General features: G+C 43.2%; 1 protein-coding gene across 1 annotated transcript in view; it reads left to right on the top strand.

Annotated features, from left to right (window-relative positions):
* pitpnm3 (PITPNM family member 3) overlaps positions 1–27,745 on the top strand; it is a 118,175-nt gene that overhangs the window by 44,536 nt on the left and 45,894 nt on the right. The window contains exons 4-9 of the mRNA XM_080731552.1: positions 1,816–1,886; positions 1,970–2,190; positions 19,186–19,375; positions 20,313–20,435; positions 21,492–21,682; positions 25,907–26,064. Of these exons, the coding sequence (XP_080587678.1) occupies positions 1,816–1,886; positions 1,970–2,190; positions 19,186–19,375; positions 20,313–20,435; positions 21,492–21,682; positions 25,907–26,064 (954 nt within the window). The remainder of the gene's footprint in view (positions 1–1,815; positions 1,887–1,969; positions 2,191–19,185; positions 19,376–20,312; positions 20,436–21,491; positions 21,683–25,906; positions 26,065–27,745) is intronic.

The raw sequence follows: 27,745 nt of genomic DNA, 5'->3' as shown, positions 1-27,745 counted from the left end.
GATTTCTTGCATTGTCCCATTATAAGTCAATGGGGACAATTAAGCGTCGTTTTTTGCCGATTACATCGGCATGGTAAGGCGGATCGGAACGAAAGGTAATAGAACACCATTCCCGGCCGAGCCGCACATTTTGATGTATATATTGCGCGAGTGGCGTAAATGGTGCGGCACTAGTTACGCGCCGAAGTTTAGGCTACATACACGGACGGAGACAGACAGACAGACCCACACACACGGCCACGTATAGGGAGCTTGTGTTCCACACAGCTCCAGACAGACAGACCCACACACACGGCCACGTATAGGGAGCTTGTGTTCCACACAGCTCCAAAAAGGACAACGTTTTTATAGATTTTCTGACCCAAATAATGTAGCACAGGGGTCTTCAACAGGGGGTCCGGGACACCTAGGGGGTCCTCAGAGTTACTACAGGGGATCCTCCAAATCTTTGTGTGATAAGAACTTTATTTTTTCTACATAACCACTTGAACCCTAGTATCCCTATTCTGTGTGGAACATTAGCCAAGAATAGCCAATCTACAAGCTCACAACGCCTCACGCTGCATGGTGTTGTGAGCTTGTAGATCTGATATTCTTTGCAAAGTGGTTTGGTGTAGAGTGAAAATAAAAACAGACTAAATATTGATGGTTCAAGTCGTTCAATGTCTAAAATACACATTAAACCAACAACCTACACTGATGATTTTGCTGTCAAACAAGTCTAAGCTGTCTCAGAAATCTATGAAAATGTTTAATCTGCAACACAAGTGTATACAATACATAGTGGGTGCTTTATGTCTCTCTTAGCTAAGGGGTCCTTGGCCTGAAAACGTTGAAGACCCCTGATGTAGCATGCTGTATCCCTGGTGCATGACGAGGCAGACAGGAGGTGACCTGAGACCCATTGGCAGGCTATGCAGATAGGCAGGCAGGCAGGCTGGTCTGGCAGGTCTCATGCTAGGAACAGAGGAGCTGCCAGCATGTGAGTGTGTGATAGAGCGTCCCCTGACAGTCGGTCCCTGAAGAAGAGAACCAGATAAACAACCACTGAGCAAAGCATAGTGCCAAGCTCTGAGCCAAGAGACCAGGGGCTTGGGGTTTAATGAGAGCCAGAGACAGAGCCAGAGACTGGGCCGAGAGAGAGGGCAGAGAGAAAGAGAGATGACGTGCTGTGGCTTCCGGACAGGGTAATGAGTTTGGCACAGGTTCCCGTGATATGCTGCGCTACACAAAGAGAGGCTCGCTGCCACACAGCACAGGTGGTCTCCCTTGCCTCGTCTCGATGCCCAATGAACAAGTGATTATTTGCAATCTTTATACAGCATCTTACACGGCCAAAATCCAATTATATGGGACATATGAACCAGATATGGATGAAATGGCTGTTCCTACTGTAGATATACACATTGTGTTGAGAGAGATTACTTCTGTCATGTGCCGCCAGCGCTGTGAGAGACTTGAGTCCTGAAAATCTGACTGGAAATAACGGCAAAAGAACCGTCTTTATGCCCAAGTTGAAGTTGTTTACTATTTCTCTTGATCAATAATCACTGCATTTGTGTGAAGTTAAAGGGATATTTCACTTTCAAAAAAACGTTGGTAATTTTATTGTCTAATCAGGCTTTTATGAATCTATCATGGTTAAAAAGGAGTTTGAAGTTACAATGAGTGTGTTTGGGGCCCTGCTCCTGGAGGAGGGTGTTCATTAAAGCCTTTCTCCCATCTTTCTCTCTCTCTCTGTGCCTCACTTCAACTGCACTCCAACCCCCCCCCCCCCCCCCCCCCCCCACACACTCCTCAATTTACCCCACACAGACCATCTGTACCACCTGGACGGCCCTCGCTATGCCCCTCAGAACAGCATTGATGGATTGGAGGAGACTGAGGTAAGAGCCTCTTCAACAATTGTCCACTTTTCCCAGCTTTCATGGGCCAATGCAATCCTCACCCCCTCGCTGGCTCTTTGCAGAAGAAGTGCAAGACCCACGTTTTGCTGCTCGTCGTGCACGGAGGAAACATCCTCGACACCGCGGGTGGCGACGTCGGCACAAAAGCGGGCGACGTGGCCATGCTCGCGTCTGTGCTGGAGAAGGTCACCCGGGTACACTTTCAAGCCGCCGCCGAACACGTGACGATCAAGCTGGTGCCCTGCCCGGCCGTGTGTGCCGAAGCCTTCTCCCTGGTCTCCAAGTAAGTGGCGCGGTCGTGGTAGGGAGTCCACTTTAGTACAATTTAGCACAGTCCCACTCATTTCTTCATGTTCTTTTTCTCTATTGCTTGTAATGCCACCTTTGGGCCAGGGTACAGTGTTCTCAGATGCCCTGCATGTGGCTCAGAGGAACAGTGGTGGAAAGTAACTATTTAAGGGACATTTGCTCAGTTTTTTATACATTATACTTCTACTCCACAACATCTCAGAGGCCTGGGATCTAGAAACAGGGACAACTATGACAGAAATCCATCGTACAAGGTATGTACATACGTGATAAAAGGCTGATTATGGGGGGGATATGTTTTATTCTGGAATTTTCCTTTAAAGCAGAATCCTTTATTTTTTAAATATTCTTCTGTTCCTGTGTAGTGGAGTCAATGGGACAGTGAATATACAAATGGCCATAACCCTTTTTCGCGATGTTTCCGGGCCGGCAGAGCAGACCTCTCATTCTGTGGACCTTAATGACCAGCTGAAATAAAACGTACGGCAAGACTTCACAGGTTCAACCCTATTCCTTGAGCTTTTGGGCTTGTGGGTCCCTGACTATTGTTACTTTGCAGCTTTAGATACAAAACGTACATTAACCACTTAAGCCCTATTTCATAATTTGGCTATTTAAAAATAGCCGATGTACAAGCTCACAAGCTTGTAGATCTGCTCATTTTGAAAAATACTTTTACTTTAGTATTCTAAGTACATCTTCATTCCAATAATTTAGTACCTTTACTCAAGTCAATACAACATTTATATTAACGATGAATTCTCTGCAGAGCAATGTTTTGTCTCAGCTTTAAACGTGCCTAGCCTACAATTTTTAAGAAGCCAGGTGGATTATCTAGGTGACAGTAACTGAATACAGATTCCAGCTTGATGAGTATGGTCAAGCACGGTTGAGCACAAGTCAAACTAGAAGCAGTGCTCTTCCGAGCACAGGTCTCCACCAGGCCGTGTGTCCTGGTGGTGCTACTGTATAATAGGCCAATGTAAAAAGGGTGGCATATGTTCTTCACCATAGATCTTTCATGGAAATCGGACGCTGCATGCATGATTTGAAGCATTGTGTTCCAAAAATGTGTTTTGCTAAAGTCTACCTGCTGGTGGCGCTATAACAGGCCAATGTGAAAAAAGGTAGCATTTGTTCCTTGACCTAGTGGGAATTTCTGTGGCAAATTTCACAGTAATCGCAAGCTGCGTTGATGATTTGAAGCATTTTGTTCAAAAACGGAGCAATCCTGCAAACTTTGGAAGCTAATATTAGCCAATCAGGATGGAATATGAAATATCAGACGGATCGGACTTGATCACATGACTATCGAGATACTGTGTACCGATTTGCGTGATTTTTGCATAAAATCTCAAGGAGTAATATCTAAAAATGTGTTTTACATAAGTCGGCCCAAAGTTGGCGCTATAAAAGGCTGATGTGAAAAATGCAGGGCAAAGGTTTATCCTTAGCCTCTAGGGAGTGCGCTTACAAAGTTTGAAACTGATCGGTGGAGTTATAGGTAAAACCACAAATCGGCCAGTTATAGCGCCACCATGAGGCTGATTTAAAAAAAATTAAGTGGCATTTCTTCCTAGTGGGAACGTATGTGCGCGATTTCATGATAATTGCACTTTGCGTTTGGGATTTGAGGCATTTTGTTCAAAACGGCTCAATCCTACAAACTTTGGAAGCCAATCTTAGCCAATCAGGATGCAATATGCAAAATCGGACAGATCCGTGTCGATCACATGACTGTCGAGATACTGCCTACCGATTTGTAGGATTTTTGGACAAAATCTGTAAGAGTAGTGCACAGAAATGTGTCTTGCGAACATCGGCCACTAGGTGGCGCTAGAAAAAGCCCATTTGAAAAATTTAGGGCAGAGGTTCTAGATTGGCATCCAGGGAATGTGTGTGCTCACTTTGGCAGCGACCGGGCCAACGGTGACTGTGATTAGCTGCACACAAACTGCGAGGACGCACGGACGGACGCACGGACGGACGGACACACGGACGGACGGACACACGGACGGACGGACGGAGGGGAAAACATACTCTCCCCCAAGCCTTCGGCTGGTGGAGACAATGAGTCAGCGCCAGCTCTGTGAAGGTTAATCGGGAAAATATATTGAGCAAAGAACTCAGAACAAGGAGAGAACAGACAATACAACGTTAATTAGTATGCCACTGACATTTCTCAGCCTTTCCAAAATATGTCGGCATGTGGCATAGTATGTAACCATTAACCTTTTTGGGCTGAATTTTAATTCTTAATTGTCAAAGATGTGAATGTGTAATCGCCAGTGGGCAGGAGTAGAATGCTGTATCTGGGGGGCCTTTGGAAAGAATGGATGGGATGGCTCACTGTGATCTGTTCATCTAATTAAATGCTACTGCTTTATTATTCTGTGCTGGTTCATTTGACCCTTTTCTCAGAGAGAAGAAAAAATATTGTTGGTGGCTGGCTGCACATCAAGGACAGGCCACAGTGGATCAGTGGCTTGTTTCATCTGTTTGATAAAAGAGTCCAGAACAGTCACTAGTCGCTAAAATAAATACTTTAGTTCCCTACGGCAGTAAGATTACTAAATGTAACTCCTAACACTTGTGTGCTGGACTTATTTGCTGCATCCATTAAGAAACGAAGAGGGTGGACAGAAGAAAGGACAGAAGAATATTAAAGAGATGAACAGAGATCTCTGTTCATGGGTTTGCTCTTGTAAGCAAGACTGCTGTCTGTGCAGAAATGCTAACAGTACAGTATGTGTAGGGGATATTATATATTGTAGGGGTGTGCTGTTATGCTCATTTCAGCACAGCTGGACAGCCTATTTCAACCAATTACTGGGTCAGAAGAACTACCTGTAGTATAATATAAATATTTCACTCCACTTCTTTTCTGGGAGGCTCCTTTGTGTACCACCAGAGGGGGGCTCAAATACCACCAGTGGTACTAGTACCACAGGTTGAGAACCACTGGTCTATACCAATTAGTGTACAGTAGCTGAGAGAGAGAGTGTTTGTCAGGACTAAAGGCTTCTTTCGTCTGTTATTGACAAGAGAGAGAGGGGGGCTGTAGCTGACAGCAAGAACAGCACACTCGTTGTAAAATCAACAGGAACTTGACATTTCCTTGCCTGCTGCTGCAGTGCTGCACATCCTTGATTAAAATATGAATACAGTACTTCTCAATCACACATGTGTACACATGCACGCACACACGTGCGCGAAATCAAACCCTGCTTATACTAAAATTTGAAATGCTGGCTATGAGTGCATCAATCATAACACTACAACAGACAGTAATGACAGGGGATTAGGCTCTTATGCATAGTTAGTCATCATAGCACCCTGGCTTCAAGCCCTCAGTAAACTCACTAGAATTGTACATGGGCATTCAGTATGCACGCACGCACACGCACGCACACACACACACACACACACACACACACACACACACACACACACACACACACACACACACACACCTAACACCAACATTCACTCGATTGCACGTCGTTCCTTTAATGATGTGTGCTCTAATGACAGTGAAGGTGGGTGTGCTCATTAATTTGTGTGCCAACATAAGCATCAGAGAAACACTCAACATTGCATGAAGAGACTGCTGCTCCATGGATAATTTACCATCATGGAGGGATTTAACAGCTTAAGAGACACACCAAAGAGAGAAAGGGCCTGGGGGAGATAAATATTACTTTTTCAAAAATGTAAACTATTTTGAAGGTCCTTAAAAAAAATCAAAAGCTGTTGGCTAGAAATACCACCTGATAAAGCATTTTCAGATCCGATCTATAGTACTATTTCTGAGTGGTTTCTGAGTTTTCAATTGGGAAAACCGCCAATCCGACCCAAAAATCAAAAGCTGTTGGCTAGAAATACCACCTGATAAAGCATTTTCAGATCCGATCTATAGTACTATTTCTGAGCGGTTTCTGAGTTTTCAATTGGGAAAACCGCCAATCCGACCGATATGCCCATATGGTGATCCGGTTGTCCAGAATAGCAGATCCAACCGTATACAGCATACTGATGACATCAGGGATCTCCATATAAAGGTCAAGGACAGACAGATACAGAGATCTCCATAAATGGGCATAAAAGGGACCCCCGGCAGACCAGACAGACAGACAGACAGACAGACAGACAGACAGATATAACGATCTCCACAATGGGTATAAAAGTAACACAAACGGGGTACAACCGGTATTCTGACAATGGGTACAACGGCTACAGTGGCATGCATTGCCACCTTGCCTCCCAGCATAGAATGTCTCCATGTGGAATGAACCTGTTTTCCAGTGTAGGATTTTATTGTTGTTTGCCATCAGTGTGGCTTATGGCAATACTCATTAAAAACTCATTCTGTGCCAAATGCCAAAATGGCTCCAAGGTAGCTGTGCCACGGTTTTGTATGTTTTTCTTTATTGCGCAATCAAAAAAAAATGTTTTTTTTTTATAATTTTTTTCCCCACAGAAACAGACACAGTTGTTGTGATTCAGTGGCAAAAATAATTTTGTCAATCAGACAAATGGTTCCAGAGATAGAGCTGTTTGAATGAAAAAAAGTGTCCATCCACTAGAATGGACACACATTTTCTCAATCAGCTAAACGAGGGAGCCAACACACAAACAAAGAAAATCATCTCTCTGATCCCAGGTCATTTTGACATCTTTTAGAAAAAAAAAAAAAATAAATAAAAAAAAAAGTTTTTTTTTTTTTATACAAAAAACTCAAAAGACGTGACATGAGACGTCATTGGCACTGAACGCCTTTGCAAAAGAAAAGGTCATGAGACGTCATTGGCACAGAATGAGTTAAGACCTCTGTCTGCAAATGAATACCTGCTGCAGTAGGTCCTGCAGTGCTGGCTAGGTGCTTGATGTCAGGGCAATAACTGCAATGAGAGGCACATGCACACATGCATGTACAAATACACACATGTGCACGCACACACGCACACGCGCACACACACACACACACACACACACACACACACACACACACACACACACACACACACACACACACACACACACACACACACACACAAACAAACAACTGCTGATGTATCTGATTAACTGATCAGTTGGAAAAAATGCATTTCCACTCACAGCCGATGCATTGACTCTGCCTCAGTTGGGGGAATAGGGAATAACGTGTTCTACAGTAGGCCCATAAGGTATGTGGTGTGCCTCTTTATTGTGCCTTTCACTAATTAAATCTGCAAGATGCACCCTTCCATTATCACTGCAAACTGGGTGCAGTCAGTGCCAAGCCAGCCATTAAAGAATTGGGAGAGCAATTTCCGTAAGCAGGAATGCATTTACTATCTGATTTGAGAGATTGCTGTGTTCTTCTTGATGGAGGCGCTCTTGGGGTTATTCTGAGCTGAAAGAGGCTGATTTGATCTCAATCAGTCTTATCTTCTCCCTCTTACTGCAGGTAAAAGACAGAGGGGCTCTTGTTAATGGATCTCTTCATCACTACTTTGCCCCAAACCCTTACACAAGAAATACATTTATCCCACTGTCTGTACAGTGAAGTAATTAACCTTTTTCAACCTTAGAGTCATCAAATGATGTTGTTTCTTGCCACTCCGATTTTCTGTTAGGAAAAAGCAATGTAGTGATCAGAGAGTGAACGGCAATGCTTCAAATAAATGGCTTGTACTGTAGGAGCAGTCTTGGTTCAGATTGGAGGAAGATCAAACTCTTAACAACTCAAGGCCATTGCTGGCCATGAGCGATTGCCAACCAAGTCCATATCTTCCATTACTAACGGCCTATGAAGTCTTGCTCTCTACTTGCGCCAGCAGAGTGCACAAGTACTGCGTTTGGCGTATGTACAGTATGTAGGTATAGGTATGTATATAGGTAGGTAGGTAGCTGTGTGTGTTTAAGCCTGTAAGCCCAATCAGGGACCAACATTTCCAGCAACGTCATCATTAACTTCCAATGAGGGACCAGCATTTCTGGTGATGCCAGTGGTGATGTCAATGGCATCGCCAGTGGTGATGCCAGTGGTGAACTGGCACGTGGTCAACTGGCAGGAGATCAAGAGACTTGGCAAAGCATAAAAGCAAACAGTCGAGAGGTGTGCAGCACTATGTGGGTGATGTACTGTAGCCTATGCGATGTGTCCCTTTCATGATGTCATCAATATTAAGCCCATATATTGAAATTCCCATTATGGACATACTTTGTCGGTCTCATGTGGTCTATGTCGATGTCAGACATCTATGATGTCAGTCATCTCCATATTTGGGAAAAGTTAATTTTTTAATTAAAGTAAATGGAAAAAAATAATAATAATTCAATTCAATCAATTCAAAGGAGCTTTAATGGCATGTGAAAACATATGTTTACATTGCCAAAGCAAGTGTCACAAATAAAATAAAAACAGTTGAAAATAGGGAACATATACACAGTTGGAGGGGGTACAACATTGTGTAAGCAGAGCTATGTCGCATTGTGACATTTTATACAGATAAAAAAGCTTTTTGAACAAATAGCAGCATTATTTTTTCAAAATGCATTTAAAGCTAGCAGCTCTGTTTCATACTGTATGTGCAGTAGGTCTAGATGCCAATCCATGGTTTGTAGTCCTTAAGGTAGTTGTGTTCCATCTCTAGCCTTCTTTTGTCGCAACAGTTCACAAATCTTGCTGCTGTGTTCGCACATTGTTGTATTTCTTCCAGTAAGTATGGGAGTTTTTCATCATTGGACATGTTTTCAAACTCACTTTGGGTGTGTGTAATCTGTGGGAATTATGTGTCTCTGATGTCTTATAGTATAGTGGGCAGGTGGTTAGAAAGTGTAGCTCTGTTTCTACCACATTTTGTGTGCAGTGGGTGCATGGTCTATCTTCCCTTGGGAGAGGGGTCTGTCTGTGGCGGCCTTTCTCTATTGCAAGACTGTGTTCGCTGAGTCTGTACCTAGTCAAGGCTTTCCTAAGTTTTGGGTCGTTTACTGTGCTCAGATATTCTGCTAATGTATATTCTCTTTTTAGTGCCAGATAGCATTCCATTTTGCTTTGGTTTTGGGTTGTCTCTTTCCGGTGTGTTAGGTAGCTTTCTTTTTGTTTTCTAATGATCTGGTTTGGTCCAAAGTGTTTTCCGTTTGGTAGTTGTGCTTCTGTTTGTGCACAGAGTCCCTGGGCCAGCTGACTAAGGGGGCATCCCTGTAGGTTTTCACTATGGTTGAGGGCTATCTAATGGAGCGTGTCTGGATTGCTTTCTTTTAGGTTATTATAGAATTTAAGTGCACTCTTTTTTACTTTTATAATGAGTGGTACTGGGTATCGTCCTAATTCTTCCTTGCAAGCATTGTTTGTTGTTTTCCGTTGGGTGCGGAGTATAGATTTGCAGAGTTCTGCATGCAGAGTCTCAGTTTGGTCTTTGTGTAATGTAATATACAGGCTATGTGTCAGCATATCTGCCATGTGCAACTTCAAAGCCTAAAGGCCAAACAGAAATGTAATTTTCAACGACGAAAACACAATTAAATCGTTAATCGCAATTATTTGAGTGACAATTAATCGTCATGTAAAATGTAATAATCGTGACAGCCCTATGTGGGTGTGTCAATACTCACAAGCTCCTGGCTGATTGCTGCTGTTTTGCACTCCTCCATGTGTTGAGGTCTGAAGAGATGGTGCTCACCCATATCCATAATGTCTATTCTCTTTGGGTCTAATGCAAAACTAAAGAAGTCCCCTGGATTCAGAGTGATAGTACAGTATAGGTGACTGTGAAGTTACAGCCCAAGAAGTGACTTACTTGGGCTGTATATTAGACAATAAACTGTCCAATCCAGAGAGAGTATGGCACAAAAAGTTATCTCAAAGGTTAATCAGAAAGTTACATCCCCGGCTAGAATATCCACTTTTGTAAATAGAGGTGCTCTTCAAATATTGGCTGAGGGCACATACTCAGTGCTATTTTGATTATGCCTGCAGATCATGAATCTACAGACCTTGCAAAATAAATTAGTTGGATTGATCCTTAAACTCTACCCCAGAACATCTTCTCCCTGCTAACTTTATTAGCCTCAAGGGGCTGAGAGTGGAGGAGAGAGTATGACATATTATTGCTACCGTAGGACTATGAAAACTGGCACATCTTTCCGTATCCTATCTCTGTCAGTCACGCCTGACACTGTGGTTCTATGGGTTTGTCGCTCTGACATCATGCTCTGACTTCACTGTGGTGTCAGGGGAACCACTCTTATCAGAAAGGGTTCTTACTAGTAATATGTATGGTCCACAAGACTGTAAACAAAGTGGTACTCAAATATCAGGTCAATTACTTTTAGTGATGTACAGTTATACCACCAGAGGAAGTCTCAAAGACGTATTTGAAAGGATACTTATTGTACTTGAAAATAAATTATACTTGTAATTAAATTTTTCGGTATAAAATGTAATCTAAAACACATTTACATACGCATTTGTACTCTGCAAGAGAAATAAGCTCTCAAGCTATTTTGTGTTTTATTAAAACTGCTGGCCGCCAAGAAAATGGACCCCAGGGCATGTCTGTGCCAAACAAGAATTAGTTGTACCTTCCAGTGAGGCTTAAACTAAATAATAGTTTTCACCTTAAACACGGATGTTCCTTTTTAACACTTAGAGCAAGCATTTGCATAATCAGAAGTGATTAATTAAATACATTTGAATACACTAATAAGCAGGTGAGAGTTGCACAGATGCGTTGCAGGTGTTGAACCTGTACTGTTGCCCACAGTGCCTTGTGAGCTCTGTACTGAGGCATATTGATTAAGATTTCACCACTATAGCAACCACAATAGCAAGAATGTAATGTGTGTGTGTGTGTGTGTGTGTGTGTGTGTGTGTGTGTGTGTGTGTGTGTGTGTGTGTGTGTGTGTGTGTGTGTGTGTGTGTGTGTGTGTGTTTGTGCGTGCGTGCGTGCGTGCGTGCGTGCGTGCGTGCGTGCGTGCGTGCGTGCGTGCCTGTGACTGTGACTATGCGTGTGTGTGCATGTTGTTAGGAGTGATTGTCTTTCTGTGTACACTGTAGTTACAGTGACAGTACAGCATACTGACATCTTTGTCTTCTTGCAAATCCATATGGGAGATTTTGTTTCTGGCGCTATGCCTTAAGCCTGTAACCTCTAATTAAAAGCCTGTCCATCAGAACAGTGCTCCTATAGAATTCTTGGAAATGCTTGCTGCAGACTGGTCTTTACATCACAGGCATGCACCTGGGGAGCGTCTTGCCTCACTCCTGCTCATTAATAACACACAGCCCTATGGGAAGACCATAATGTGTGCTGTAGCTGCTACAGATCAAAGTTTTACACAAGCGATAATCAACGGGGATCCGGTCATTATTGAAAAAGGACAGGGTTGAATGTTGTGAATTTAGTTGACCCTCCATGTGGTCTTCCTTTAAAGTGATCCCTGACTAATACGACAAATATGTCTTAATACATTATAATTGTCCTCTATATCTACAATGTAAAATTAAAAACACCTTAAATATTTTATTTCTTCTAGAAATAGCTAATCTTTCACTCACTAGGGGAAATGCCTGTCGCAGGTTGATGATGTCATAAATGTCATGTGTCATTTTTATGGCATGCATGTGCAAAAAAACAAAACACAAAAACATTTGAAATATTGATTTGATGCTCATATTAACCATAGGAAGTATTACGTTTGTTTTTATTTTCACATGCATGCCATAAATTCCATAGGGATAGATCACACTTGACATTTATGACATCATCAACTTGCGACGGGCATTTCCCCTATTGAGTGAAAGATTAGCTATTTCTAGAATAAATTAAATAATTGAGGTGTTTTTAATTTTACATTGTAGTTATAGAGGACAATTATAATGTATTAAGGCATATTTGTCGTATTAGTCAGGGATCACTTTAACTAAGGCAGTGGTTCTCAACCAGTGGTCTGGGGCCCACCAGTGGTCCTTAAAGACCGGCTGACACGCCCAGAAGTATTATGATTATACAGTAGGTTACGTGGTCTTTCTCCAAACAGTCTGAAAAGGAGGCAGGGCCGTATCCGTTAGTAGTGATTGTATACTTCGTCCGTCGTGCGGTGCAGCGCACAAGTGACGCGTTGTTGTTAGCTTGTAGCGCCGCCCTGCACGGCTATTTTCGAGAGCTAGTGTGTGTGTTGATCCTAGAAGCACCCACCACACGTTTTTAACTTTGCTGTTACCTCCTGTGAGCACCTAGTTGTGGGCTCGCCTGGAAGGCGAGCACACGTATGTTATCTTCATTATTTATTTCTATATTTATATACTAGTCAGTATCTCCTCAAAACTTTGGCGCGCTTCATCTCTTAAAAACTCATTAAGTGCCAAAACCGAAAAAGTTCGGTTTTTTAAAACGTATTAAGGAATGCCAAAACCGAATAAATTCGGTTTAAAAAAAAAAAAAAAAAAAAAAAAATTGAATTTTTAAAAAAAAAAATTTTTTTTTGGACCCCATCAAATCTAGTGAACATGATTTCAATCGCGATTTTGCATGTTCCACCCCCATACAACCCCCATACAACTCAGGTAGCAGACTAGCTCTGGTCCATAGCGTTAGTGGAGTTCTCCCTAACGCTATGTTCCTCTTCCTCCGTATTCCTTGGCAAAACCGGAAAACCCTGCCGTCTGGTCCGAAAATAACAAAAACTGTTTCGCCCCTCACCAAACCAAAGGTATCATTGGACAGTTGAAAGCTTACTCTACTTAGTGGACGCGGGCTGAGCCCCCCACCACACGATTAAAATACATTTCTAGGACAAAATGAAAAATATTCTACCGGATGGAGACTCCATTTCTTCTCGTTTTTCACTATTTGTCGTCGCCATCAAGGTGCCAACTCACTACTGCCGCGCAGGTCAGAGGACCGAATTACACAGAGCATTAGTCTCACTGGGTGTTATTCAACTCTGTGACGTTGGAAGCGCTGTTTCGTAAAAACGAGGAAGAGCGTCTCCATCCGGTGGAATATTTTTCATTTTGCCCTAGAAATGTATTTTAATCGTGTGGTGGGGGGCTCAGACCTCGTCCACTAAGTAGAGTAAGCTTTCAACTGTCCACTGATACCTTTGGTTTGATGAGGGGCGAAACAGTTTTTGTTATTTTTGGACCAGACGGCGGGGTTTTCCGGTTTTGCCAAGGAATACGGAGGAAGAGGAACATAGCGTTAGGGAGAACTCCACTAACGCTATGGACCAGAGCTAGTAGCAGACCTCCAAGCTCACAACAGTGTAAAACATAATGGCTATTATCTCAAGAATGCCTGAACGGATTTCCAATCGTTTTTTTTTGTTTGAAAGCTGTGAACAAACTGCACAAATCCACCCCAATGCAATCCAGGATTGCATTGGATTTCTTAGAGCTCATTCTTCTCTGTTTTTTTCCCATGCATGAGGTGTGCAAGGGTTAATCATGGCTAAGTTGACGAAAATAAGGCTTCTAAAATGCTTGGTAGCCAATAGCTAACTTCAAGCTAACTTCATCCTCTTCCTGTACATGCACAAAGGAAAGTGTCCAGGCAAGTCATGGCTGCAGGGCTTCTGCATATACCAGCATATCTCTATGGGATTTTCTCTGGCACCTGGGGCACCCTCTAGTGGTGAACGGGTGGCACTAAAAGAGTTAAACGCTTACACCTTTCAACACCATTCAAATTTTTATGTGTTCAGCTTACTGAGGACACGTGTGCTTGTACTTTTGGTTTTGAAATGTTTTGTAGTATAAATATAAAAAAATAAAAATGTTTAACTTTAAGCACCCAATGCATTTCCAATGGGTTTAGTGAGTGGAGACAGAGTGAGACAGAGGAAAGGGACCCATGTTTATATTAAGTCGCTGTGGCTGCAATATTCACACTTCAGATATGCTATTTATATCAATGCGTTCACACAGGTCTGCTCTCTGATTTGATCCAAATGTCTAAGCTGTGTGATGTATAAAACTATAGTTATAGTTAAAACTATAAATAAATGTCCCTCTCCACTCTACTGATTACACAGCTGTGATCAAGAATCAAGTCCGGGCGATGGGATGTAAATACCATAGCCATATAGCCTAGAGCCCGCAGGGACAGTCAGCCATATTAGTGGTTGTTGTTGGTTGTCAGGGAGATATCAAAACCAATGCATTTCCAAGTCAGATCCACAAACACAATAAAAGCCATGCTCCACTCCTCAGTCTGGAGTGGCCACATAGAAGAACGCCTTGGTTATAGACATAGTGGAGGACAGATGTGATCTGGGATTGTTAGCCTACAGTATATGCACTCAATATACTCCACTACAGTTGGAGTCCATTTGACAGTTGCTGGTTCCCAAACACAGAATCAAAAATGTAGATCTAGAACACATAGAATATGTACAGTACAGTAAGGTTCAGTAGAGTACAGTAAAAGTACAGTAAGGTTCAGTAGAGTACAGTAAAGTACAGTAAGGTACAGAAAGGTACAGTACAGAAAGGTACAGTAGAGTACAGTACAGTAAGGTACAGTAAAGTACAATACAGTACAGTAAGGTACAGTAGAGTACAGTAAAGTACAGTAGAGTACAGTAAGGTACAGTAGAGTACAGTAAAGTACAGTATAGTAAGGTACAGTAAGGTACAGTACGGCACAGTAGAGTACAGTACAGTATAGTACAGTAAGGTACAGTAGAGTACAGTAAAGTACAGTACAGTAAGGTACAGTACAGTAAGGTACAGTAGAGTACAGTAAAGTACAGTAAGGTACAGTACAGTAGAGTAGAGTAAAGTACAGTACAGTAAGGTACAGTAAGTTACAGTAGAGTACAGTAAAGTACAGTAAGGTACAGCAGAGTACAGTAAAGTACAGTACTGTAAGGTACAGTACAGTAGTGTACAGTAAAGTACAGTAAAGTACAGTAACGTACAGCACAGTAAGGTACAGCAAGATACAGTAGTGTACAGTAAAGTACAGTACAGTAAAGTACAATACAGTACAGTAAGGTACAGTAGAGTACAGTAAAGTACAGTAGAGTACAGTAAGGTACAGTAGAGTACAGTAAAGTACAGTATAGTAAGGTACAGTAGAGTACAGTACAGTAAGTTACAGTACGGCATAGTAGAGTACAGTACAGTATAGTACAGTAAGGTACAGTAGAGTACAGTTAAGTACAGTACAGTAAGGTACAGTACAGTAAGGTACAGTACAGTACAGTAAGGTACAGTAGAGTACAGTAAAGTACAGTACAGTAAGGTACAGTAGAGTACAGTAAAGTACAGTAAGGTAAAGTACAGTAGAGTACAGTAAAGTACAGTAAGTTACAGTACAGTACAGTACAGTAAGGTGCAGTACAGTATAGTAAGGTACAGTACAATACTGTAGGGTACTGTACCTTACAGTACCTTAAAGTATCCTATTTGTTGGGTTGGAATCGAGCCCACACTGTTTCGAAGGAACAGTATTTCTAGTTTGTCTTGTTCTTCGCTTTATCTGATAAAGTAGTTGATGGTCATGGTATCAAGGGTATCAGTATGTACTTACGCAGATGAGAGTAATTCAACACATGTTTGTACTCGTTCAAGAAGACAAATGTCAGTCCTAATAATCATAATAGTGATTTAGACCCCAATGCAAAGCGGAGGGATCTTTAATTATCACCCTTGTTATGGATGTGAGTGTAGGGGTCAGGAATTTGTTTTGTCTTTGTATTGTATCGTGTGTGCGCCCGTCTTTTGTTGTCCATGTGTACAGATCCTGTGTTTGGGGCTGATACATTTGGTCTAAACAAACAATCTATTTATGTATGCTATTATTACAGTATATCTATTTTAGCATTTGGGTCTAACTCACTCGGTCATGTCAGTTGTTGATGTAGCATCAAAAGGGTTGGACCTGGGGGCATCATGGCAGCCCTGCCTGATAGCAATGTCTAGCCTTTGTACTGAGTGTCTTCTCTCGGGAAGCCATTGTTTTTTGCCACCTGGAAGTTAACTGGAGCAGCAGTTTGAAGCTGCTTCTACCCGGCCTCACCTCTCGGAACACAGTGTACTGATATGAAGGATTGTTTGACATAACAATGGGCCAGAGGTAACTTTTGGTTGCTATGACCTCATCAGATGAAGAACACCCACTGAGCCAAAGATAACGCATGCCACCATCCTGCCACCATCCTGCCACCATCCTGCCACCATCCTGCCACCCTCTCATCTTATCCTGTGCATTCGCTCCATGGCTGACCTGTCACCCATTGAAGTAATAACAAATGGTGTCATGTTTGTGGAACCATGGTACGTTTCCATTGGCTACCACCCATTTTGTACACCAGGAGAGAGACCAATATATATTTTACCATTGTACTGCCAACCTCGTCTCTCTCAATACAGTGATTCACCGACTGTCTGAGTCTTATTCTTGCTGTGGAATTATTCTGTATTTCATGGGAATAATATTATTATTATTCATTTTTTTAAGATTTATTTTTGGGCTTCTACAGTATGCCTTCATTGATAGGACATGACAGGAAACGGGGGGAGAGATGGGGAGTGACACACAGCAAAGGTCGTTGCAAGGACGTGGACCACCACCACGGGCCAGGATTTAATATTTTAAAATGGGTCAATAGCCAATATTTCCAACTCTAACAGGGGCCATCTCTAGGATTGGTTCGGTGCTACTGCTCTCCACGCCAAGCTACCACCATTCCACCATTGGTTCCTTCCACTCACCATCCATGCATCATCGTCCAATCAGAACTCCCTCCATCCTTCTAAAGCCGGCCTGGAATTTCATTCATGGCCGCTATCAGTCTGAGTGACTCTAGGCAGAGTAGTGACCAACGAAGCAGACAACGAAGCAGACAACAGCAGTGCCTCAACTTCAAACTTCAGCTAATTCTATAAAGGTTGTTACTTAACCCAAAAGGCTAATTGTGATCCAGGGCAGGTTTAAGTATAGTGGGTATTTTTATTCCACTTTGTTTAGCACATCAGGTAGAGGGCAGGTTCATTTACTTTGTATTTCTTTTTGATTAGGCAAGAGTAGAGTAGTCAAATAGTGAGGTTTCCTTTTATTGCTATTGGTAATTAGTTGGGGGTTCTAAAGTGGTTAGGGAAGTGGTGTTTTCATTTTGGTTTATTTCTCTGAGTTGGTTCCTGTTCTGCCCTGTTCACATTATAGCAGCTCATTATTGTCTGCACAAATTGAATGTTACCCTAACTTCACTGTGTAATACAACTTTTGGCTTGTACCACCTTGCCTTTGTTGCGTCCCTAGTCCTTTTTAATGACCTTTTTTAATGGGGTTTTTATTCGAAATGTGCCAAAAGCAGACACGAGCGCACCACAATGGATTGTGAGCGCACCACGACACATTGTGTGCTTATCTTACAATAAATGCGAGAAATCTCTGTGAGTTTGTATGTATGTTTGTAATCCGCGTATCTCGAGAACCGTTCGTCCCACCGGCTTCAAATTCGGCATGTGCGTTTCCCGCCGCGGCGCGGAGTGCAGTGCCCAGCCTCGACCCGACCCGATGCACAGTTTTCCGGAACCAGCACGAAAGGTTCGGAATCTCTGATGTCTGACATCAGGCTGTTCCGGTAACCGGCACAAGCGCTGACTCATTGTGACATAACTTCTGCTGACTCATTCTGACATCACTCCTGTGCAAATAGACGTGTGCAAATATTTCCACACATTCACTTTGAACTCTAGGTCAAGTATGCAGAGCTGATGTCTGACATCAGGGTGTTCCGGAACTGGCACAAAAGGCTCTGACATCACGTACACAGACATCGGCACGCGCGTTCCCCGCCGCAGCGGGGAGTGCAGTGCCTGGCCTCGACCCGAACCGAAACGATATGCGGTTTTCCAGAACCGGCACGCATGTTCCCCGCCGCAGACAGACAGATATCTCCATATATGGGCATAAATGAACACAGGCAAACAGATGGTCAAAATGGGTCCTATGACAACACGTATAATGGGGTTTGCATTAAAGGCGGGGCATCCATTCCCTATTTACATCGTTCCCGAGACGCTTCTAGTGTTAATAATACAATATACAGTAAGGTCTTTTAGCCAATGTTTTTGTGATAGTTTTCAGAATTCCAGCTGTTAACTACTATGCAGACATATTTTAAAATACAATACAAAACACTAACAGGTATGCCAGTCTTAAAGTCGCTAAGGATATTGCGAATAGCTTGTTTTGTTGTGTGTGTGTCTCACCTTAAAAGACTGAGGTGTGGGTGCTGCCATATTTTGGTGCAGTGGCTTAGGCTTTGGCTCATAGACAGAGCCTCTTGATAGATGGGTACAGGGTTGGTTCAGACACTCAAAGAGGGCATGCAGGGCAAAGCAATCTTTCACTGTTTGCCCAAGCCATCCAATATAGGCTCTGGTCTTCTCTGGAATGTAAACTGTCATTTACTGCGATTCATACCCACATGCGTGCACACACACACACACACACACACACACACACACACACACACACACACACACACACACACACACACACACACACACACACACACACACACACACACACACACACACTGTATGCTTGCTGAGTACGGTATTACATTAACACTGAGGATTTTACTGTGTACTGTATGTAGCCTGGTTTGAACAGATTGGATAAGTTGAGTTTAACGGATTCAGGGTGGTAACAAGCTTTTCAAATGTATGTTTTCAACAGATAAATAATAGATAAATGACGACTGCATGCATTTCTTTTGTTTGATTTGCAGAGCAATTTCATTAGAAAACCTGTACCACTTGCATTTGATATTTCAAACTGCTGATGATGATCTCAGTAGAAATGTCAGAGGAAAGACCATTATGAATAAACACTGAACCATGCTCTTCATCCTTTCCTACTCCCTCCCTCCCTTCCTTCCTTCCTTCCTTCCTTCCTTCCTTCCTTCCTTCCTTCCTGCCCTCCTCCCTCCCCTCCTCCCTCCCCTCCTCCCTTCCTCCTGTCAGTCTGAACCCATACAGCTATGATGAGAGCTGTGTGTCCAGCAGTGTGGACCATCTGCCCCTGGCTGCCCTCCCCCTGCTTGCCATCGTCTCCCCCCGCTACCAGGACACAGTGGCAACCGTCATCGCCCGCGCCAACCAGGTCTACCACAGCTTTCTGCAATCAGAGGACGGTCAGGGATTCACGGGCCAGGTGCGTCCATTATGGTGCTTGAGCTCCCACAGAGACTGCTGGGCGCAAAAGGAGATGAGTCATAAAAATATGAGGAGAGGTGAGGGGAGCGGAGGGGAGGGGAGGAGAGGAGGGGGAAATCTCCCCCTAATCTCTCATGGACGGCGTCCATGAGAGAAGCAGTTTAATGGAGTCACTTTAATGGAGGGCAATCATCGCCGACGGAAGCAAAGAATGAATGAGGTCTGAGTAATGTATGCAGGCTGTCAGAGTTCAGGTCCCCTGAGGACTGCAATGACTACCTCACACTCTTGAGTGTAAATATGAAGGCAAAAAAGTAATTGTTTTTCAATCATTTCATTCCTGTGTGTGTGTGTGTGTGTGTGTGTGTGTGTGTGTATGTGTACGTGTGCAGGGGCGTCACAAGGGGGGGGGGGGGTGTAGTGGGACTGAGTTGCTAGGGCCCAAGGTGGAGGGGCCTGGAGTTATTTTATACTTTAGTAGCTATTGAAAAATAGCAGATCTACAAGCTCACAGTGCGGCACCGAGTGCCACGCTGCGAGCTTGTAGATCTGCAATTTTTGAAAAGTTGGGAAAATGTGTGCAAATCCTTGAATATGTATTTGCTAAGTGAACATTTGTAACTCAAATTCTGCTTCTGTGGGGGTCCCTGGAACTAAATATTTTGAGATGGGGGTTTGTGGCCAAATACATATCATTTTGGGGGTCCTTCACAGCTCCATCTCCCCATCTCGCTCGCAGCGCGGCACTCGGTGCCGCGCTGTGAGCTTGTATATCTGCTATTTTTCAATTGTTAAAGCACAAAATAATTGAAGCGAATCCTTGTACCCAGGTCCCAGAATTTGGTGCGACACCCCTGTGCGTGCGTGCGTGCGTGTTTTGTCTTTTCATGTTGTTCTTTATCTGAACGCATATCTTTGTGTGTTTTTCCGAGCAGGTGTGCCTGGTTGCAGACTGTGTCGGGGGCGTGCTGTGCTTTGATGCACTTTGCTTTAGCAGCTGCCCAAGGCCTGGGAGCCCCGACAGCAGCAGCAGGAACAACAGCACTGAGAGCCTGAAGGTAACGACACACAGAAGGGTCGAAAGTGGCTAAGAGTCAATTTACCCACTTTCAACTTGGGGCACCTCTGTTTTAGCTGTGTCATTACAGGCAAAACATTTTTAAAAAGTAAAGAAAAGAAAAAGTCAAAGAGTTACAACATTTCCCAAAATGTATATTACAGTATTTAGCTTGGTTGCCTATAGGGCAACACAATGAAGCATAGCGTTAGTTTATGCAGGACATGTGAGTCTCGCCCGCCTCAGCTGTAATCAGCTGTTGGAAACATAACAGAAGCACACTAGCACAGACAGTCATTCGAGCGGCATATTCTCGTTATGCGTGTATAGTTTAATAAAACATTTGAAAACATCACGGAAGTAACACCAACAACACCAGAGAAAGACAAAATAACACCCCAAAAACTATTGAAAGAAGACATAATGCTTCCAGTAGGACTTGTTATCGCTACTGCACCAAGGGAACGGGTGCATCACGTCCTACTCATGATTAGAACTTCCGTCTCCCAGACTGTATGACGGGAGCATTTGCAAATTTCGGAGTCAACAGTCTGGCCATGCGAGACTAAATTGTGGATGGACGTTGGGTAGTGGACGGTGGTGGGCATAACATGCTCATAAATGGAGATTCTGGCACTCAGACACTTAACCTATTCATTGCCAATGACGAGATATGACAGATCTTCAAGCAAAAGATGCGTTGCATCGCGACGCGTTGTTAGCTGGTAGATCTTATCTGTTCTACAGGCTAGAGAGAGAGAAAGAGAGCGAGCGCGAGAGAGAGACAGAGACCAGAGCTTCTTCCATAAAAGAATCAGACTTTTATGGAAATCAATATGGATATTGAATAGGAAACATAGCACATCAGTCAAGGTGCACCATAACCATGTAGCCAATAGGAGTACTACTCTCTTATTATGACTGTAAAACATACTCCATTCATTCCCACATACAGTATATTATCTGTATAATAAAATGAATGTATATAATTTGAAATTAGAACCTTCATTAGAAATGAAGGTATAGAATGTGTCATGCTGTCTCTTTTCTTACGCAGGACAACCCAAGCCTGTTGGGGGACGGCAGCCCTAGTCTGAGCTCTAGCAAGAGGCTAAGTAAGAGCAACATTGATATCTCCGCTCCAAATGAAGGCCACGGTCAGGGAAGACCATCACTCAACCGCAAGCAAAGTGACTCATGCGATGGAGACAGCACATCCGCTGGCCAGCACCACAGTTTATTCTCCAGGTGGGACTGCAGTCACACACGTGATCACAGGGTTCCCACGGTCATGAAATTCCTGGAAATATTTTGAAATTAGAAAAATATTTTTCCAGTACTGGAAAAGTTTTGGAATTTATCAAGGGTCCTGGAAGGTCCTGGAAGAAATAGCAATGCATTGTCTTTGGTTATTGATTTTGTTAATACCTCTGAAATGACAAATTAAACATTGGCCAAATTGTCAAATATTAGAGGCGGAAATTGTGAAAATAGCCGATCTACATGCTCACAACGCCTCGCGTTGCGAGGCGTTGTGAGCATGTAGATCAAACGTGTTATACAAAATTCCTCAACTCTTAGTGCTCATCAGGGTGCCGGGTCCCCAGTTGAAATATGATTATTTCAAGGGTCACAGCCTGAAAAGGTTGAGAACCACTGGCATACACTACCTGTCTTTGGGCATTGCGCATGGGAGTAAGCGACTTGTTATTGAGCTGAATTATTGTTATATAGTCCTGGAAATTAGGTTAAATATTCCGGAAAGGTTTTGGAAAGGTTTTGGAAATTAATTGGTAAAAATGAGTGGGAACCCTGATGATCACACACAGGCATTTACCTCTCTTTTTAAAGTGGGTCCTGCGGGTCCTGCTTCGCACTCACACAGTTACAGACATGGAAGCTTCCGAGTACTGGGATTTTTTTGATCACTTTCTCATGGCCAATCAACGGTTCAATTATTTGATGGGGTAAAATTTGTGAGAATTCATAGTTGCGACCTGACAGTTGCAGTTACTATCAAAACCTCCAACAGCTGTCAGTCAGTCTGTCAGTCAGTCTGTCCGTCACGTCATGTCACACTTTTGCCCTACTCATATCTCCGCCACTGTTGTCCCTATCCATGCCAAACTTTGCACACACGCTCCTTGGCTGCCAAACCACAACCTCCACCCCTCATTTCTCACATGGCCCTCTTCTAGCGCCACCATGAGGCAGATTCTTGCAAAACACAGTTTTGGACACTGCTCCTACAGATTTTGCCCTAAAATGACGCAAAGCGGTACACAATATCTCTAAAGTCATGTCATCAACATGGATCTATCCCATTTCCCATATTCCCTCCTGATTGGCTACCATTGCCTTCTAAAGTTTGTGTATGCGACCTGACGGTCGCTTATCTCCCGAGTAGGGAGTCTTACTGGTTATTATATGCTATTTATTTATTCATTCATTTGTGATATTCTGTCTGAGTGCAGTTCAAAAGCACACCCAAACACAGACCAGTAAGCAGATGAGGTTTAACAGGTTTATTGACTCTGGTGGAAAAGGTTGAGGTGATAAATGGATGGTGGTATGGGAGAGGGAAGTGGAGGAATGGAGAGTGACAGGTAACAGGGATGAATGGGTAGGCAGGCAGGCAGACAGACAGGGATTCTGTGAAACAAAACAAGCATTAAAAGCAGGAGCAAGAACACAGAAAAGTAGTAACATGTACATTTTGTAAAAGTTCAACGAGAAGCCTGAGTGTGCCACAGTGGCAGAAGCGACAATCTGGCAATGAGCGGGAGGAAAGTCAGGGTTATATACAGTAGATATACTGGAGAGATGACGGATGGATGGCAGGTGTGCAGGATCCGGATGAGTGAGTGACAGGCAAGAAAAACACACAAACACAAGCATAGAGAGACAAAGCGGGGACATGGAAGCAGTGGTTGAATGCAGTGGTGGAAAAAGTACTCACATTTTATACTATAAAGTATCAATACTATAATGTAGAATTACTCCGTTACAAGTAAAAGTCCGGAATTCCAAATGTACTTGAGTAAAGTACAAAAGTATTGGTATCCAAATGTACTTAATGTACCAAAAGTAAAAGTACAACATTTTTTGAAAATAGCCGATCTACAATCTTACAATGCGTCGCGCGTTGTGAGCTTGTAGATCGGCTATTTTCAAATAGCCTTGGTATAAAATAGGGCTAAAGTGGTTTATGTATGTTTAATAAGATTATAGTTTATATCTGCAATGTAGTAGTACGTAACTAAAGTTTTCAGATACATTTAGTGGAGTAAAAGTACAATAGAAGAAAGAAAACAGAAGAAAATATTGTACTTTTACTCCACTGCAATTATTTGAAAACGTGTTACCGGTACTTTGTAGAATTGGATTATTACAAAACATACATTAACCACTTCAGTCCTATATACATTTTGGCCATTTGAAAATTGCCGATCTATAAGCTCACAATGCGTCGCATTTTATACATTTGAAAACGTGAAAGAGGACATTCTGTATAATGAGTGCTTTTACTTTTGGTACTTTAGGTACATTTTGATACCTATACTTTTGTAATTTTGAATTCTGCACTTTTACTTGTAATGGGTTAGGGTTAGGATTAGGGTTAGTGCATGGAAGACAGGATGAAAAACAAAGTAGAGAGACACACGGCTGTGTCTGTGACAGATTCATCATTTAATATTGATGGCCGCCCAGCTGGTCACGCATGTTGCAATGCTTAAGCACATTAACCATCACATCTTCCCATGGATGTTGGAGTTGGATAGAGCTCCCTGTAAAACTACAATATACATGGGAGCACAATTATGAAGGAAGACAGATGCAGAGCTTTGTCGACTTGACACGATGTTTGTGAGCCGTGAGGGTGTGTGTGGGACAGTGGTACTCTTACACAGAGCTGCAAACGTAGTTGTATTTTAGTAGTTTCCCATGAGGCAATATACCCTGTGACATTTGATTTGTCAGCAGTCCATCAATAATGACACTGTTGGATTTAATAAATGTGTCACTTTGTTGGCTCCTGCTATTTATCAATATTTGCAACTAGTAAGATGACCCTGCCTGACTGTCTTTACTGGATCATACACAGCCTGAGCCACACAATGTGCTGCTAGACAAAGCTCTGCAGGTGAACGTAGCAGGGTGGGAGAAGTTCTTCCAATTCATATGGACCACCAGTCCTGCACCACCATAATTATGAACTACAAGTGCCTCCCTTCCTGAACAAGGTGTAGTGATACATGTTGTGTCCACGGTGATGGTGATGCACCTCTCCAGTTATTCCCTTCATGAAACTGCAGACAGGGTTGTGTGAAGGACAAGGTGTTTCCTCTGGCCATGGCCCCCTTCATCTCCCAGCGGGACTCCCTGCTCTCCGATAGGCCTTGTTCCCCAGTAATCACTCCCACTCAAAATGGCCCCTGGGGTAGCTTAGCTGTCTCTACCATCTCCAGCCAGTGTTTCTGCTTAAACCTAGCTCTACTTGCTCGACCCTGACTGACAGCAGCAATACCTCTCTATTCAAACACACCTAGAGATCAGCAGTAGCCCCACCACCTCCAAGGAGGAGCTGATAGATTTGTGTGTGGAAGGCGATGGAGTGGTGAGAAAATGGAAAAAGACAGAGGATAGCAGGGGAAGAAAATAAAATGTAAGGCAATCGAAACACTATTGATTTGGCTTTGTCCTTGTGCTGAAAGATCATAATGATCATTCCCAGTGCAATATTTAATGGGTAAATGTTGGTGTTGGCTGGCTACCGGAAAACTCATCAGGCCAGATCGTCTGTTCAAACAGCCCCAAGCCTCATGCTTCCTGCGAAACTCAGGCAGGGTCTCTACCTGATGACCTCAAATGTAACTGAGGCCTCACATAATAGAGCTACACACTTGCCTCCATAAATCACATCTCATATGATCCTCAGCAGGAACGTGCAGAGAATGTTAGAGAGGCAGGGGTTGACATTCCTAAAAGGGCCTTTTAGTGAAAACATTGAAAATAGCAGACCTCCAAGCTTACAACGCGTCACAGTGTGTTGTGAGCTTGGAGGTTGGCTATTTTTGGTTCTTGATACCACACTAAACTAATCATACTCAAGTGAATACTGGAGATATGGTGTAATGGCATGGATTTCTACACAGAGGGCAATTCTTTCAACCTAAGATGCTGCATTCAAGTACAGGGCAATTCTCTTGAAAGCCGCCTTCAGGTATGGCATGGAAAGAGGGCATTTGCATTTCTTTCACCATAGTAAAAAAGTAAACGCATTCATGGTCTGGAGAGGGCACTTTTTACAGATGGGTAAAAAGGGCAGAGGCTCAAGCCCCCAGTGATGTCTATGTGTGCACGTCCCTGATCCTCAGTTTTACTCTTTTCTTATGCCATTGGCTCTTATTTCCAAATTGAGTTAACATGGTTATTATGATTGTGTACTTACACGTATGTGTATTTCCCCAGCTTAATGAAAGAGAGTGAGGAGGTGCGAGCGGGCAGCAGTACCAGTCTGGTGTTGAACCCTGGGCGTTTTGATTTTGAAGTGTCAAGCTGCTTCCTGCTGGGCTGCCCTCTAGGACTGGTTCTGGCCATGAGATGCACTGTGCTGCCTGCTGTCCAGGGTAAGGACTGCAAGAGACAAATCTATACGCACGAGTGCCTGCAAACACACACATAGATAACAATTGCAGGGGTCTTCAACATTTTCAGGCCAAGGACCCCTTAACTGAGAGAGAGAGATGAAGCAGGGACCCCCTCTACATATTGTATAAATGCGTTATGCAGATTTTCTTTGACTTGTTTGACAGCACTGTCATCAGTCTATGTTGGATTCATTTAATGTGTATTTTCAGGCATTTAACCACTTAAATCGTCGATATTTTGTAAAATTGACCTTTCACTCTGTACTGCTCTGTTTTACCTATACGCCAAACCTATTTGCCAAAAATAGCCGATCTACAAGCTCTCAACTTGAGAGCTTGTAGATCGGCTATTTTTGGAAAAGTTCTCCTCGGAATAGGGATGCGAGGGCAAGTTGTTAATTTAAAAGAATTGTCCTATCACACAAGGAGTTGGCATCCCCCCTGTCGTAACTCCAAAGACCCCCTAGGGGTCCCGGACCCCTGTTAAAGACCCCTGCTATACACAGTTAAACACACATGCATGAGTGCCTGCAAACCCCCCCCCCCCCCCCCCCCCCACACACACACACACACACACACACACACACACACACACACACACACACACACACAGACACATAGAAACAATTGTCACAGTACCAAGAGTGATTAATGACCAGCACTACAAATAGTGAATATGAATGTCCACAAGTGGACCGTGACAAAGGTGCGGACTGCAACATTCTGGATGTTGAATTCAGAAGTGCAGGGTGATCCTGTATCACTGACTTGATTGATGACAGTCCAACCAACGTGTCCTAGAAAATGTTTCTACCATTAATTACAAGCATACTGTACCATTAATATCATCTTTAAAGTCTAAAAATATATCCCAGACTAGTCCATGCCCGTTTGGTATTTGGTACCTGCGTTACCACTTGGTGGACCCACACCGAACACACACGCGCATTACGGACGTGCCTGTGTTCGATGTCTCAGTAAGCTGGCCGAGCGCGGACGTTCTATGACCCAGAAAGACGGGGATACGAGCCGATGAATCTCATCGGCCAGTCCCGATCTCTGTGCCTGCCTCCCCCCCCCCCTCCCTGCTCCTGTCAGCTATTCTGCTGCCGGCTGCTGCTAAACAAGGAAGTGAATCGCCGTGGAAAACGAGTGATAAATCATAGTGATTTTGATCATTACAATGAATATAAGCATAAACAGTTCACACACATACATGCGTGTGGCCACCCGTCACCGCAAATGATCATGGAAGTCTGGTTCCCCACTGGCCTGTATAGGCTATACAGACCAGTGGGGAACCGGACTTCCATGATCAATATCGTTAGGAGATTTACAAAAGTGGATTTATCTCCTAATCTAACTCCAGATCACGTTCATGTTTTTCACAAGCCCTTCTCTACCGGCCGTTACAAAAGCACCGGAAAAAAAAGAAAATCAGGAAATACTCAGACTAAATTTATTCAGATTACTTTTACCCTGAGCCTCCGAAATCGGGAAAAATCAATAAAATAGCGTGGCACTCTGAGATTAAATCATTGTTTAATCAACAGCACTCAGTGTGTTAATAAGGAACTAGTATCTCTCTTTTTCTCTCTGTCTCTCAATGCCGGTTGAAAGAAAGTTTGAGGGTAAATAAAATTCAGCTTTAAGCCCCCAA

The sequence above is a fragment of the Nannobrachium achirus genome (assembly GCF_963921795.1).
Source record: "Nannobrachium achirus genome assembly, chromosome: 8".
In the NCBI taxonomy this organism is placed as follows: Eukaryota; Metazoa; Chordata; class Actinopteri; order Myctophiformes; family Myctophidae; genus Nannobrachium; species Nannobrachium achirus.
The sequence above is the reverse complement of the archived record's forward strand: the minus strand, read 5'-3'. Positions and strand labels throughout refer to the sequence as shown.